General features: G+C 45.6%; 1 protein-coding gene across 1 annotated transcript in view; it reads right to left on the bottom strand.

The window, feature by feature from the left end:
- Nucleotides 1-7,536: 7,536 nt before the first annotated feature.
- PARN (poly(A)-specific ribonuclease) overlaps nt 7,537-14,057 on the bottom strand; it is a 46,681-nt gene continuing 40,160 nt past the window's right edge. The window contains exons 23-24 of the mRNA XM_028705717.2: nt 13,278-13,462; nt 7,537-8,493 (exon numbers count right to left, since the gene is read on the bottom strand). Of these exons, the coding sequence (XP_028561550.2) occupies nt 8,441-8,493; nt 13,278-13,462 (238 nt within the window). The 3' untranslated portion in view covers nt 7,537-8,440. The remainder of the gene's footprint in view (nt 8,494-13,277; nt 13,463-14,057) is intronic.

Below are 14,057 nucleotides of genomic sequence, written 5' to 3'. Positions count from 1 at the left end.
ACGGCAGGCCTGGGCATACCAGCCTGGGAATAAACGCCATTGAACAAGCCGGGACTTTCTTTGTAGTGAGTACCGTATGAATGAGTTTATTACTTCGGTCCCAGACCAGTTGCAGCTCACATACACATACAATATCAAGGAAGTCATAAAACATGTTAGGGATACATTTGAATTTGCAATTAGGTATAACAGGGACAAAACAGATACAGTGGTACCTCTAGATACGAATGGGATCCGTTCTGGAGCCCTGTTCACATCTAGAGGTAAACGTAACTAGCGACGGTGTGTCTGCACACGCGCGCATCGCTTTTTGATGCTTCTGCGCATGCGCGTGACGTCATTTTGAGCGTCTGCGCATGCGCTCCATTACTTCCGGGTTGCCGAGGAGTGCAACTCGAACGTGCTCAACTCGAAGCATATTTAACCCGAGGTATGACTCTATAGCAACAGTTTAAAAAATACATAAATTAAAACTTAATCACTAAAATATAAAATTATCATTTAAGGCCTTAATCATTATGGTAGCACAGCTTGTTCCCTAAGTTTTAGGGCAATTGCACAGAATTTGGCTACCCCTAATGTGATCTCAGGATCCTTGTCCTCTACCAGGGATTTTAGACATTGAAGTTCGGATTCATTTGGAGATTTTTGCATAGCAGGTGTAATAAATACTGAGCTTATATTCCCATAGAAACGGCAGCATAACAAAGCATGAGAGACAGTTTATACCTCTGTCTACCTCCATTCTTTGTAGTAAGTACCGTATTGGCTCGAATATAAGCCGCGCCCACAATTAAGCCGCACCTTTAAAATTATTGGGGGGGGGGGGGAAGACTACCCAAAAATCACAATTGCTAAAATTGCAAATTGCTATTCAATTACTGCAATTCCGCAGGCACTCACACCCTTAAATGGGAAATGTATAAGAAAATCCTACGGGTACCAGAGAGGACCCGCAAGTGGGTTAAACAGTCTCAAGCTTGCAAATCGGCAATAAAACATTTTTTTGTTCCGTTTTGCTGCATGTTTCAGCAGTGACATCGTAAAAGCTAATTTTTGTAAGGTCACGAATTTAAGTTCCACTTTAACTTTCCACGGTCGGAATTTGGGAAAATGGTGCAGCTTATATTCAGGCCAATACGGTAATGTGTACAGCAGGGCTGAGGAAGCTTTCCCAGCCTGAAGGCTGCATTGCCTAGTGGGCAGTCTACTGGGGGAATAGTGTCCCTGGTTTGTGGAGCTAGAGGTTAAAGTGACAGAGCCATGGCTGTGACCCTTATCCAGGGCGGGATTTAGGTTTGATGAGGCCCTAAGCTACTGACGGTAATGGGGCCCTTTATATGTCCAGCTGTCCTTTGTCAACAACAAATTATCGCTTTTTTGTGTTGAATATATGCTATATGGTAATTTATGGACCTAATAGGTATCTAAAGCCATTTGCACATGTTGCCATGCAACCAGCCCATGGAGAATGTAGGCACCCTATATATAGAAAGAAGCAAACCAGTGATATTTTAGGGAGCAGGCGGGGCCCATGACTTGCATCATAGGAGCCTACACAACACAAAACACTGTTGCTGTATGTAGGTTTTATTTTATTTGCTTTTTATCTTCTATTTTGGAAATGTACATCCAGTTTTTTCCCCTTTAAATTTTTTGGGGGCCTCCAAGGGAGTGGGGCCCTAAGCTATAGCTTGTTTAGCTTATACGTAAATCTGGCACTGCCTTTACCTTGGCATGGGAATCTGCACTGAAGCCATGCAAAGCTTTGAAAGGATGGTGGGGCAAGGAATTCAATTCTGTTTTGATTTAAAGACGAGCCATCCTTTAAAAGTCACACAAATTCTGCAGGGCAGCTCTACAGCCAGAGAAAGTTTACAAGGATGCAAATATTTTGGGGAAAGTGTAAATAGGCATGCATGTGTCAGTGAAAATAGCATTTGCATTAGGAGAAACTGCTTGTGTCTCTTTTTGTTGCGCTGTAGTGCAAAGCTGCCCCCGACGGCAGTAAAACAGAAATGTTGGGGGGAGCGTTGCAGAAGAAGCAATAAAGCCTAGAAGATGCATGGACAGCCCGGAATAAATTTACCATTAAAGGTAAAGGGACCCCTGACCATTAGGTCCAGTCGTGACCGACTCTGGGGTTGCGGCACTCATCTCGCTTTATTGGCCGAGGGAGCCGGCGTACAGCTTCTGGGTCATGTGGCCAGCATGACTAAGCCGCTTCTGGTGAACCAGAGCAGCACACGGAAACGCCGTTTACCTTCCTGCCGGAGCAGTACCTATTTATCTACTTGCACTTTGTCGGGCTTTCAAACTGCTAGGTTGGCAGGAGCAGGGACCGAACAACGGAAGCTCACCCAGTCGTGGGGTTTCAAACCGCCGATCTTCTGATCAGCAAGTCCTAGGCTCTGTGGTTTAACCCACAGCGCCAACTGCGTCCCAAAATTTACCATTAATGCACTATTATTACATCTTTGACATGTTGCAGGACACATGCACACACCAGTCTGGAGTAGATAGGGCTGGGTGAGAACTGGATTTCAATATTGTGATATATCACCAGCTAAACATCCTGATATCCCGATATATCACAATGTCTGAAATAAGGATGGAGCTATGCAGAGACAGTAGTTGGCTTAACCGTTTCCCCCCCATTCTGGCTTTTGCATAGCACACAAATGCAAACATATCATGAGTTGGGATATATCTCCAGGTCCAAAATTTTGAAACAGGTATCACGCTGTGGACTTCAAACCAGTCTGGGACGATTTAGCGTTATATCGCCCAACCCTAGTCTGGAGGGACCTTCAGACTTGTAGATCAGCCTTGTCCACCATCTAGGGCAGGCATAGTTAAACTCGGCCCTCCAGATGTTTTGGGACTACAATTCCCATCATCCCTGACCACTGGTCCTGTTAGCTAGGGATCATGGGAGTTGTAGTTCCAAAACATCTGGAGGGCCAAGTTTGTCTATGCCTGATCTAGGGTGTCCAGGGTCGTGTTCTTCAACCGTGTGCACCCACATCTTGGTGAACCCCAGCTCACCAAGCTCCCATCCATCCCAGCCCAGCGTGGCCAACAGAGAGGGCTGATGGGAGTTGGAGTCCAGTGACTTCTGGAGGCTGCCTTGCTCCCATTTTAGCAGCTGCATTTTATAGTGCCTACATAGCACAAATAACAAGGCAGACTTCAGACTTTGCTTTGGCTGGCTTTCCCGAGCCTCCCTCTCTCCCCTACTCCCATTTCATTCACTGCTAATGGCATTGTTGAAAAGGGAAATATTTTCACCCTAATCAGCAGTAAACAAGAGTGATAAGGAACTGGTGCACACTGAGGATTTGGGCACAGTTTGGAAGGGCCCAGCGGCCTTGCTTGTTTGCTTCTAAACTTTGCACCGCACCTCTTCAGTTCCACATTCACATCCCTGGCACAGCTTACAAGCATAGGATACTATTCTATTAAATGATAATACTAAAATAAAATGATAACTGTAACAATATTAATTGCATTCATATCCCAGCCGCCTTCCCAACGGAGCCCAGAGCAGTAAACACACGTGATAAGACAGGCCATCTTTCTGGATAGCTCAGTCTATGCCTGTTCTGAATCACTTGGAGGACTCAGTCCCTACTTGTGGGCCTTCCTAGGGGGCAATCTTGTTGGCCACTGTTAAGAACAGGATGAGGGCCCCCTGTTTGGCCTGATCCAGCAAGCTCCAAAAATAAAATATAAAATAAAATAAAAATGCCATCTGCTTCAGCTTGTTCTGCATCTTGCCTGGCTTCAGCATCGCCTGATCATCTTCTAATTAACTGTCCTGTTCTGTTCAGCGCTCGTAATTACTAACGTAAATTAGCTCCTTCGCTCTGAGGAATGCGGGCGGCGGTGGATAAACGCTTCCAATTCAGGCCGCTGCTCAATAAACCGTTCTTGCCGCGTGCCAAATGGTTGCCTTAAGCATGGGCTGGATCTCTGCACATGCAATACCTAAAAGATAAGTATTGGCAGCAGTTTGACTTGGTCGAGAGATGGATGCCAGCGGTGTCCTCAGGCTCCACCCCCAGCCTTGACTGTCATTGCTTCGCCTTCTTTACCTCTTCTGGTTCTGGAGGGCTTGCAGGCAGGGAAGCTGGTTGCCGCAGAAGGGGGAGACCCATTGACTTCTTTAGCAGCTTGCCAAATCTCTGCCTCTTGGCTCTGCTCCTTTCCAGCCTCCGCTTCTGCCTCGGATTCTGGACTGCTCTCTGCCACAGGCTCTCCCTGCTCACTGAGCCCTGTTGCCCTTTCAACTTCTGACACCTTGCTCTTCCCAGGGTTCTCTCTCTTCTCCCTCTGACCACTCATTGTTATCCCACTCCCAATCCCTGAGCTCTGAGCCTTCTTAGGGCAGCGGTTCTCAACCTGTGGGTCCCCAGATGTTGTTGGACTACAACTCCCATCATCCCTGAGCTCTGGCCTTGCTAGCTAGGGGTGATGGGAGTTGTAGTTCAACAACATCTGGGGACCCACAGGTTGAGAAAGGCTGCCTTAGGGGTTCCCCAGCTGGTTCCTCCCACTATTCCTCTGTACCCAACCAGTCTATGCCAGCCCCCGGCCTGGAAAAAGATTCTCAACATTGCCATGATGTACTTGATATCTAGGGACGCGGGTGGCGCTGTGGGTTAAACTACAGAGCCTAGGAATTGCCGATCAGAAGGTCGGCTGTCCGAATCCCCACAACGGGGTGAGCTCCCGTTGCTTGGTCCCTGCTCCTGCCAACCTAGCAGTTCGAAAGCACGTCAAAGTGCCTTCGGCGGGAAGGTAAACGGCGTTTCCGTGCGCTGCTCTGGTTCGCCAGAAGCGGCTTAGTCCTGCTGGCCACATGACCCGGAAGCTGTACGCCGGCTCCCTTGGCCAATAAAGTGAGATGAGCTGCAACCCCAGAGTTGGCCACGACTGGACCTAGTGGTCAGGGGTCCCTTTACCTTTTTTTAACTTGATGTCCAGCTGTTCTGGTGGGCTCCAAAAGCCCCCTAACTTCTTGCAGTACTTTTGGGCTGTGCGGCCAGACTCTCTACTTTTTTTAGGGTATGGAAAACTGCGTCCCGGGTGCCCAAGTGCCTGAGCCAGTGCTGCAGCTGGAGAGCAATGCTTCTGTTTTGGGGTGTGTGTGCGGGGAACGGAACATCACTTTGGTTATAGCCTGGAGCCAGAGCTGTCGGCCTACACAAGGACACTTCTGTCTTCGCTTAAACAAAACCGCCTTTGCAGCAAGGAGCCGCGCAGTTTGCGGTGGGATCCTCTACAGCCAAAACATCTGCTCATCTGGCAGACGTCGAGAGCCAGCCGAGGCCAGAAGCTTTGTAGAACAAATATGCAAGCAAATTCCATATTTATTCTCTCGCTGCCCAGGGGCGGGGAGAGCAGGGGAGCTGAGCGATTTGCCTTTGTTACGGCTCACGAAGAGAGCGCAGCGTTCGGCGGCGGTAAGCAAGGATTTCCTGAAAACCACGACAAAGGCCACAAGCAATGACCCACTGTTTGTCTTATTATTGCGGTGTTGTGTCTCTTAGTCCTTCCAGTTGTGTCTGCATTGAGGAAAGAGATTCCACCGAAATATTAGGAAGACCTTCAACAGATTACGATACCGTCAACAGATAAATGGAATGGATTAAAGTTCAAGCTGTAAGCTACCATTGGTAACATATGAAGCTACTTCAATGGTATTTGGAATGAGTCTCCACAGACTATATTAGTTTATTGACAATTGTGTATTAGGATAAGAATATACACATCTGTATAAATGTAGGGCAATAGAACAGTATTATTATTTTTGTTCTTTCTCACTCACTTCTCCCCTTTGCTCTTATCTTTTTATAAATGCAATCCTCATAATATTATTAATAAACAGATGATCCTGGGGACCGCCCCCCTTCCAACTCTACAATTCTATGACAAGTAGCAGCTGCCCAGGGGTTCAGGAAGGAGCTTCTCAATCCTACCTGGCGACAGATTGAACCTGGAACCTCTGCTGCTGAACTTCGCTCCTTTCCCAGCTTGCTGGGTATAAAAGGTTTGCAAGATGGATCTGGTCATTATATGGCAACAAAAGAAAAAAAGAAAAAAGGTAAAGGATCCCTGGACGGTTAAGTCCAGTTAAAGGTGACTATGGGCTTGCTATTGAGAGACCCAGGCCCCATCTGCGCGACACCTTTAAAGCAGTGTCACACGGCTTTGAACAGTCCTCCCCAAACGATCCTGGGAGCTGTAGTCTGTTAAGGGTGTTGAGAGTTCTTAGGAGAGCCCTCTTCATCTCCCAGAGTTACGTTTTCCATGGTGGTTTTAACAAATCTGCCCTTCTTCCCAGGGAATTCTGGGAACCGTAGCTCTCCTGACAACTTTTAGCACCTTAAAAACTGCAGTGCCCAGGATTATCTGGTGGGAAATCATTGTGGTTTGAAGTGGTATGACGCTGCTGTAAGCATGTAAAGGTAAAGGACCCCTGGACAGTTAAGTCCAGTCAAAGGTGACTATGGGGTTGCGGCGCTCATCTCACTTTTGGGCCGAGGGAGCCGCTGTTTGTCCACAGACAGTCATGTGGCCAGCATGACTAAATCGCTACCGGCGCATGGAGGACTGTGACAAGTGCCAGAGCGCATGGAAACACCGTTTACCTTTGTGTCGCAGTCGTACTTATTTATCTACTTGAACTGGCGTGCTTTCTAACTTCTAGGTTGGCAGGAGCTGGGACAGAGCAACGGGAGCTCACCCCGTCATGGGGATTCGAACTGCCAACCTTCTGATTGGCAAGCACAAGTGGCTCGATGGCAGCACGTCTTGGAAGAGTGGGGGGGATCCCACCTAATGCCTCTCTGGATGCTGCCAGATTCCAGCTCCCAGCCCATCACCATGGAGTCCAGTAACAGTTGGTGGGCTCCATGTTGCAGAGACTGTGGAGAGGCATAAGTGCAGGGCTGGGGATGTTTGGCCTTTCATTGGCTACAATCTCCCATCATACCATTGGCCATGTTGGTTGGGGCTGATGGGAGCTGGGAGTCCAACAATCTCTGGAAGCTCAGGGTTCCCTAGCCTTCTGCTAAGTCACTCAGACCCCTCCCAAGTGGCCATGAATAGTGTGAGCCTATCTCGCAGAGCTCTTTCTCAAACCCATGATTTGAGCAAGGCGAATGGGTGATAGAAAAGATTCAGCACAGTCTTCATCCGAGGTTGCGCTCATTGATCAACAAGCAACTGGAACTTTTTTTTAAAAAAAATCTGGCTGGGAAAACCTGTTCCCTCTTCTACAGCTTGTGATGCAATCCTTATTAACCCTAAAATGGTTGGGTGTTTTTTTTTTTTGCAAGGTGGGGGAACAAGAACATTGTGATTTTTTGTAAACCTGCAGAATGTATTTTGTATAGTTAAGTATTTACTTCTAGCTTCAGTACGTTGTATTTTTATTTTATTGCTATGGCTAGTGGCTGATGCAAATAAAAGGTTCTTCTGATTCTGATTCAAAATTGTTTTTTAAAAGCACACACAGAGAGACCCAAGTCCTAAGAAAAAAAATCTTTAATTTTCACTTTATGGAAATACATTCCCCGCCCCCATATTCTCATTTCCATGATACAAAAATGTTAAATATCAAACCAAGTTTATGAAATCTACCAAAGCAGATCTTTTGTTTTGTATTTTAAACTAAGGCTGGTTAATGTCGCAGGTTTCCATTTGTACAACCCACAAAGTTAAGGGGAAAAGGGAGCAGGAAAAGGATGTCCCCCCCTCCCACCTCTATATACCACTCAAATACTTCCCGAATGAAAGGTGAGGTTGAGGAAAATAGTGGGCCCCCCCCTAAAAAAAAGACAAGACAAAGGATGTTAATTTAAGGGGCTGGGGGAGGAAAAGGGGTGGGTGGGAGTACAGATCCTAGAAAGAGAGGAATGAAAGGGAGTCAAGTGGCTGAAAGCATTTTGTTACTGGCCAAGTTGCAACAACAGGTGAAAATCTGGACTAAAGACAACTTGCGTATAAACCGCCCCCCGCCCCCCCCTTGATGGAGCAGCGGAGCAAAGTTACAACACACACAGGTTCTTCTTTTTGCGAATTTCACAGGGTACATGCCGTTTAAAGGTGATCAATACCAAACACTCAGCCTTCTAACATTTATGACGAGCAAAAAGTAAGATTTCAGGTTAAGCAACAAAACCGACGTGTTACACGCACACATGTACGAAGGTGGGGGAGTGGCGGCAGCGATGATTGTTCCGTAGGGTTTTCTTTAATTAAAAAAAATTAAACTGATTGCTGAGAGACATCTTGCTTTTTATTTGTGTATATTATATAAACCCACCCCCCCCACTTCGTTTTAAAATAAAGGGCAGCCCGGCCGAGGTGCGAGGGGCTGCAGATTCATCCGAACTTTGAGTCTGCTTCATGCTGGTGTCGTAGCCGGATGCTACCACGTGTCTGGAACGTCGAAAAGTTGGGTGGGCTGGGCCTGGTGGTCTTCTGGAGGAAAGCACATGACGCAGTGGTTATGGAGAGCATCCTAACAGCTGGGATAGCTCAGCTGGCAAGAGCACGAGATTCTTAATCTCATGGTTGTCAAGTTCGAGTCCTGAGTTGGGCAAAAGATTCCTGTACTGCAGGGAGTTGGACTAGATCAGCCTTTCTCAACCTGTGGGTCCCCAGATGTTGTTGAACTACAACTCCCAGCACCCCTAGCTAGCAAGACCAGAGATGAAGAAGAAGAGAAGAGTCTGGATTTGATATCCCGCTTTATCACTACCCGAAGGAGTCTCAAAGCGGCTAACATTCTCCTTTTCCCTTCCTCCCCCACAACAAACACTCTGTGAGGTGAGTGGGGCTGAGAGACTGCAGAGAAATGTGACTAGCCCAAGGTCACCCAGCAGCTGCATGTGGAGGAGCGGGGAAGCGAACCCGGTTCCCCAGATTACGAGTCCACCGCTCTTAACCACTACACCACACTGGCTGAGGGATGATGGGAGTTGTAGTCCAACAACATCTGGGGACCCACAGGTTGAGAACCGCTGGTCTAGATGATCCTCATGGTCCCTTCCAATGGCAATTCTATGGTCTCGTGTGTCAAAGCGGAAGAGCAGACTCTGCTCATGCCTGTGCAGGGATCCCGAGTAAGGACCAAGGCCAGGGAGCTCATGGACCGTCAGAAGGCTCTGCCAAGTCTTCGTGTTATAAGATAATAAGTGGCACCTCGGTTTTTGAACGTAATCCGTTCCGGAAGACCGTTCGACTTCTGAAACGTTTGAAAACCAAGGTGCAAAGGGCGGTTTGCAAATTTAACTGGGAAAATTGAGAAAAACTCAGGGGAAGCAGTTCGAAAACGGAAGCATTTACTTCCGGGTTTACGGCGTCCGAAATGTTTGTCAACAGAGACGTTTGAAAACCAAGGTGCCACTGTATTTGTTTTAGTGCTTACATTGCAAGCTGCTTTGGGAGCCTTGGCGAGCAGGTGATATATAGACCCAATCAATCAATCAATCAATCTTGAAAGAAAGAAAGAAAGAAAGAAAGAAAGAAAGAAAGAAAGAAAGAAAGAAAGCTGGGTCTCAAACAACGTAATTTGGAAGGGTGTCAGGGCCTCATTTAGCCACAAAGCGGCACAGTGACATTACGGACCGAGGTTGGCTGTGGCTGTCATGGCCGCTGCCCTTTGGGTGTAAAAATGAGTCTTATAGTCAAGGGCGACTTGGGGCACGCAGGGCAGCTATGCAGAGCTTCCGTAACTAAAAGCAGCCTTTCCAAACCTGCTGCCCTCCTGGTATTTGGGCTACAACTCCCAGCAAATGGCTGAGTGGGACTGGTAGAGCAGAAGACAGGGAGGCCAACAGCAGGTGGCGCTAGAGCCAACAATAGGCAGAACCACTGAATCCTAGTTTGGTCTCCGTCATCCTCCCTGCAGAGTCATACAGGAGGCAACCCTGAGACTAAGGAGGAGGAGGGTGGTTGTAAGTAGTAAGAAGGCAGGCTTGGCTTTGCCAGTTTGACAGGCCTGGAGGGAAGGAAAACACACCAGTGTCGGAATTGCTTCTCAGCCTGCGACAGCATTCAAGAACTTAGTGTGTGGGGATGACTGCTCAAATAACTGAGGAGCTGTAGTTTCAAGCACTAATACAACCACTTGGTCATTAGCGTTTTGAAAGCGGTGTACATAAAAATAAATCAAACGGAAAATAAAACCGTAAAAACTCATCATAAAACAGTTATTCCAAACACTACCTGGAGTAAGGAAGTCATTATCATGTGGCTGAAGCTCAGAGCCCATCTAATCTCGGTCAGGCAAGGGTCACTATGGTGAATGCATGGCTTCTAGTCAATATGAGCTGCACATCTGAGCCATGGGGGACGACCAACAGAGACTGTCCCAATATCTTAGTGACCAGGCAGGGATATAAGGGATCAGCTGGCTTCAACTTGCTAAGGGCCTTGTCAATAAATACAGGAACCTGAACCTGGCCTCGTAATATCTGGGCACCAAGCTTGTACACTCCTGGGTTATGTGCTGGCAATATCCTGTTCCCATCAATAGTCTAGTTCCAGCATTTTGTAGCAGCTGGAGCTTCTGGATGTGGTGCAATGGTAGCCTCACATGGAGCAGAGTGCAATAATCGAGACGTTTACAAGCCCTTCGGGACAAAGAGGCCTGCTATTCATTCACATGTGGACAGCTTGAATTATTCTCCCATTTAGTTGCAGTTTGCTTGTGCATAATGAGAAGCACAAAGGTGTCCTAGGTGACTGCTGGAGATGTGGAGAAAAATCAGGCACTTTCTACCATATGTGGTGGCAATGCAAGAAAACTGAGGTGTTTTGGGAGGACATCCATTTAGAATTGCAAAAACTGTTAAAAATCTTTTTCAATAAAAAACCAGAAGCTTACCTTCTGGGAATTACGGATTTGAACTTCCCTTAAAAAATAAAGGACAACTTTTTATATGCTACAGTGGCAGCAAGAGTCCTAATTGCTGCAATCTGGAAATCTGATAAACTTCCATCTATGCAGGAATGGATTCAAAGATTGATTGAATATGCGGAACGAGACAGTTTCTCTGAAAAAATAAAGAACAAACCAAAACAGGTGTTTGTATCTAAATGGAAAGTCTTTAAAATATATTTGAAAAAGAATTATAGTAGCTTAAATTCTGTCGCAGGATTTGATTAACTTCAGTAGTAGCTTCAAGAATGATGTGAGACCTAAGATAAATTAAGATGCAGTTTAAAAAAAAGAGAGAAGCAGCTTGGCAGTGCTGAGTTGTGAGCAGAAGTGTTGGAGGGCTGACACAAGACACCGGCATCACTGCTCAAAAAATCATAGAATCGGAGAGCTGGAAGGGACCATGAGGGTCATTTAGTCCAACCCCCTGCAATGCAGGAATCTTTCGCCTAACCTGGGGCTCGAACCCACGACCCTCGTGCTCTACCAACTGAGCTACCCAGCTGCCACAAATCAAACCTTTGCCAAGTAGAATCCTGCTGTACCCTAACCCTGTTTTGTGTTAACTAACACTGGCCTAGTCTGACACTAGAATTAAGTAAAGGTAACTTGTGCCTTTAACAATAAAGCTGGACCATAAAGAAGGCTGATTGCCGAAGAATTGATGCTTTTGAATTATGGTGCTGGAGGAGACTCTTGAGAGTCCCATGGACTGCAAGAAGATCAAACACATCCATTCTGAAGGAAATCAGCCCTGAGTGCTCACTGGAAGGACAGATCCTGAAGCTGAGGCTCCAATACTTTGGCCACCTCATGAGAAGAGAAGACTCCCTGGAAAAGACCCTGATGTTGGGAAAGATGGAGGGCACAAGGAGAAGGGGACGACAGAGGATGAGATGGTTGGACAGTGTTCTCATGTTTATGACTGGTTGCATTATTTTCAGGTTAATGAAATGTTTTAAAAAGATATTAAAGAAAGGGGTTATGTAGAAAAAGATTCAAAGTTCCAGACAGAAGCGATAAATAATGATTGTAAAATTTTGTCAAAAATGTATAAAATACTGTTGGAATGGAATATGAAAGTTGAGGAAGTTAAATCGGTAATGGTACAATGGGCCAAAGATTTTGGTTACAATATACAGTTTGAGGATTGGGAAAAACTGTGGAAGGAGAACTTAAGATTCACTGCTTGTATGGCACTAAAAGAAAATGTTCTACAGATGGTATATCACACCGGTAAAATTAGCAAAAATGTATAAGACGTGTAATAAGTGTTGGAAATGTAAGGAAACAGAAGGAATGTTTTATCACATGTGGTGGGAATGTAAGAAAGTGAAGGGATTTTGGGAGATGATATACAATGAAATGAAAAAGATGTTAAAATGTAAATTTGTAAAGAAACCAGAGATTTTTCTTTTAGGGATTACAGGAAAGGAAATAAGAAGAAAGGACTTTAAACTTTTCCAATATGCAGTTACAGCAGCAAGAATCCTACTGCCCAGAAATGGAAACAAGAAGAAATACCGACGGTAGAAGAATGGAGACTGAAGCTGACAGACTATGCAGAACTGGACAGATTAACTGGGAAAATTAGATATCTCCGAGACCAAAAGTTCATCGAGGACTGGGGGAAATTTGTTGATTATCTGAAAAGAACGTGTGATGTGCAAACAACGCTAGTGGGGTTTCAAGAAGCACTGTGAAAGTTGAGATATATTGTTAGAAAGAAATAGAAGTGGGAGGGAAGGTTAATGGCAATATAAACAGAAGAAATGCGTAACTGAGAGGTAAATATGGATGATTGTCAGAGAAGCTGAAGGAAGTCCAAACAGAGTTAAATTTGTGGAAATTTTGATATGATTGTTTATTTGTGTTGGAAAATTAATAAAAATTATTATTAAAAAAAAGAAGAGATGGTTGGACAGTGTTCTCGAAGCTACGAACATGAGTTTGACCAAACTGCGGGAGGCAGTGGAAGACAGGAGTGCCTGGCGTGCTCTGGTCCATGGGGTCACAAAGAACTGGACATGACTCAACGACAACAACAAACTTGTGCCTTTGCTAAAGTGAAATTACTGCTGCTGGCTTATTGTAGCGGCCGGCCACAACTGCAGAGCTGTCAAATGCTGCGGCAGACTAAGGAGCAGCTCTAGCACCAGTGTGTTTTTCTCCCCCCCCCCCATCCAGCCCTACCAAACCGGCAGAGCCAAACTCACCCCACAAGCACCACCCACTAAACCTAAATCCATGCAGAGCTAAATCAAGCTCTCTGCGGCACCAGACGTGCTGATTTATCAACACACCTACGTATTCCACTTACCTGCTGAGGCATGTTCCCTTTTGGCTTTCTTGAACTTCTTGGTTTTTTTCTTCCCCTCTTCCAAGGGCTCCGCAAAGGAGTCTGGGGGATCCTCCTGCATTTCGCTCTCTTCCACGTCGTCACAGCCACTCTCCTCTTGAATGGGGCTCATGCTTCTCTTCCCCACGGTGCTGGTAGCTGAAAAACTGGGGAGGGAAAGAGAGAAAAGAGGACATTCTCAGGTTCTCATGCAGAAGTCTGCTTTTGCTGCCTCCTCCCCCAACACCCAAATCCCTTTTCCTTCTGTTTTGTGATATATATATATATATATAATTAAATTTTCTGTTTTACAATTTAAAATACTTTACATTTAAAATATTTTACATCCTTAAAATACCGACTTATTTCCCTTCTTCTCTTTCCATGTTGCATTTTACATACCATAAATCCCTGCATATTTTACAAAAACCATACCATTCAGTATTCCATTATATCAAAAGTTATTTACAATGTTGAATTTATCTGAATGCTGCCAGCGTTTTCAGCTATACACAATTATTTCCCATATATTCAATAGATGTTTTCCAGTCTTCTTTAAATGTATGTTTAAAATTGTAACATGGTTCCTTATATTTTCCATTGATTTCCATTTGGGTGGTCCCCCCGCCCCCGTAAAGTACAGCAATTCCCTTTTAGGTGCCCACTGTCTATCCATATTAATAGTAATAACCTTGACAGGAGATAGCAGTTTTCCTTTCCAGCAGATTTTTATATTTCTCCCTAAATCCTTTTTCCTTACAT

This window comes from Podarcis muralis, chromosome 14 (assembly GCF_964188315.1).
Source record: "Podarcis muralis chromosome 14, rPodMur119.hap1.1, whole genome shotgun sequence".
NCBI classification, from domain to species: Eukaryota; Metazoa; Chordata; class Lepidosauria; order Squamata; family Lacertidae; genus Podarcis; species Podarcis muralis.
Note: the sequence above shows the minus strand (reverse complement) of the source record. Positions and strands in the feature narration are given on the sequence as shown.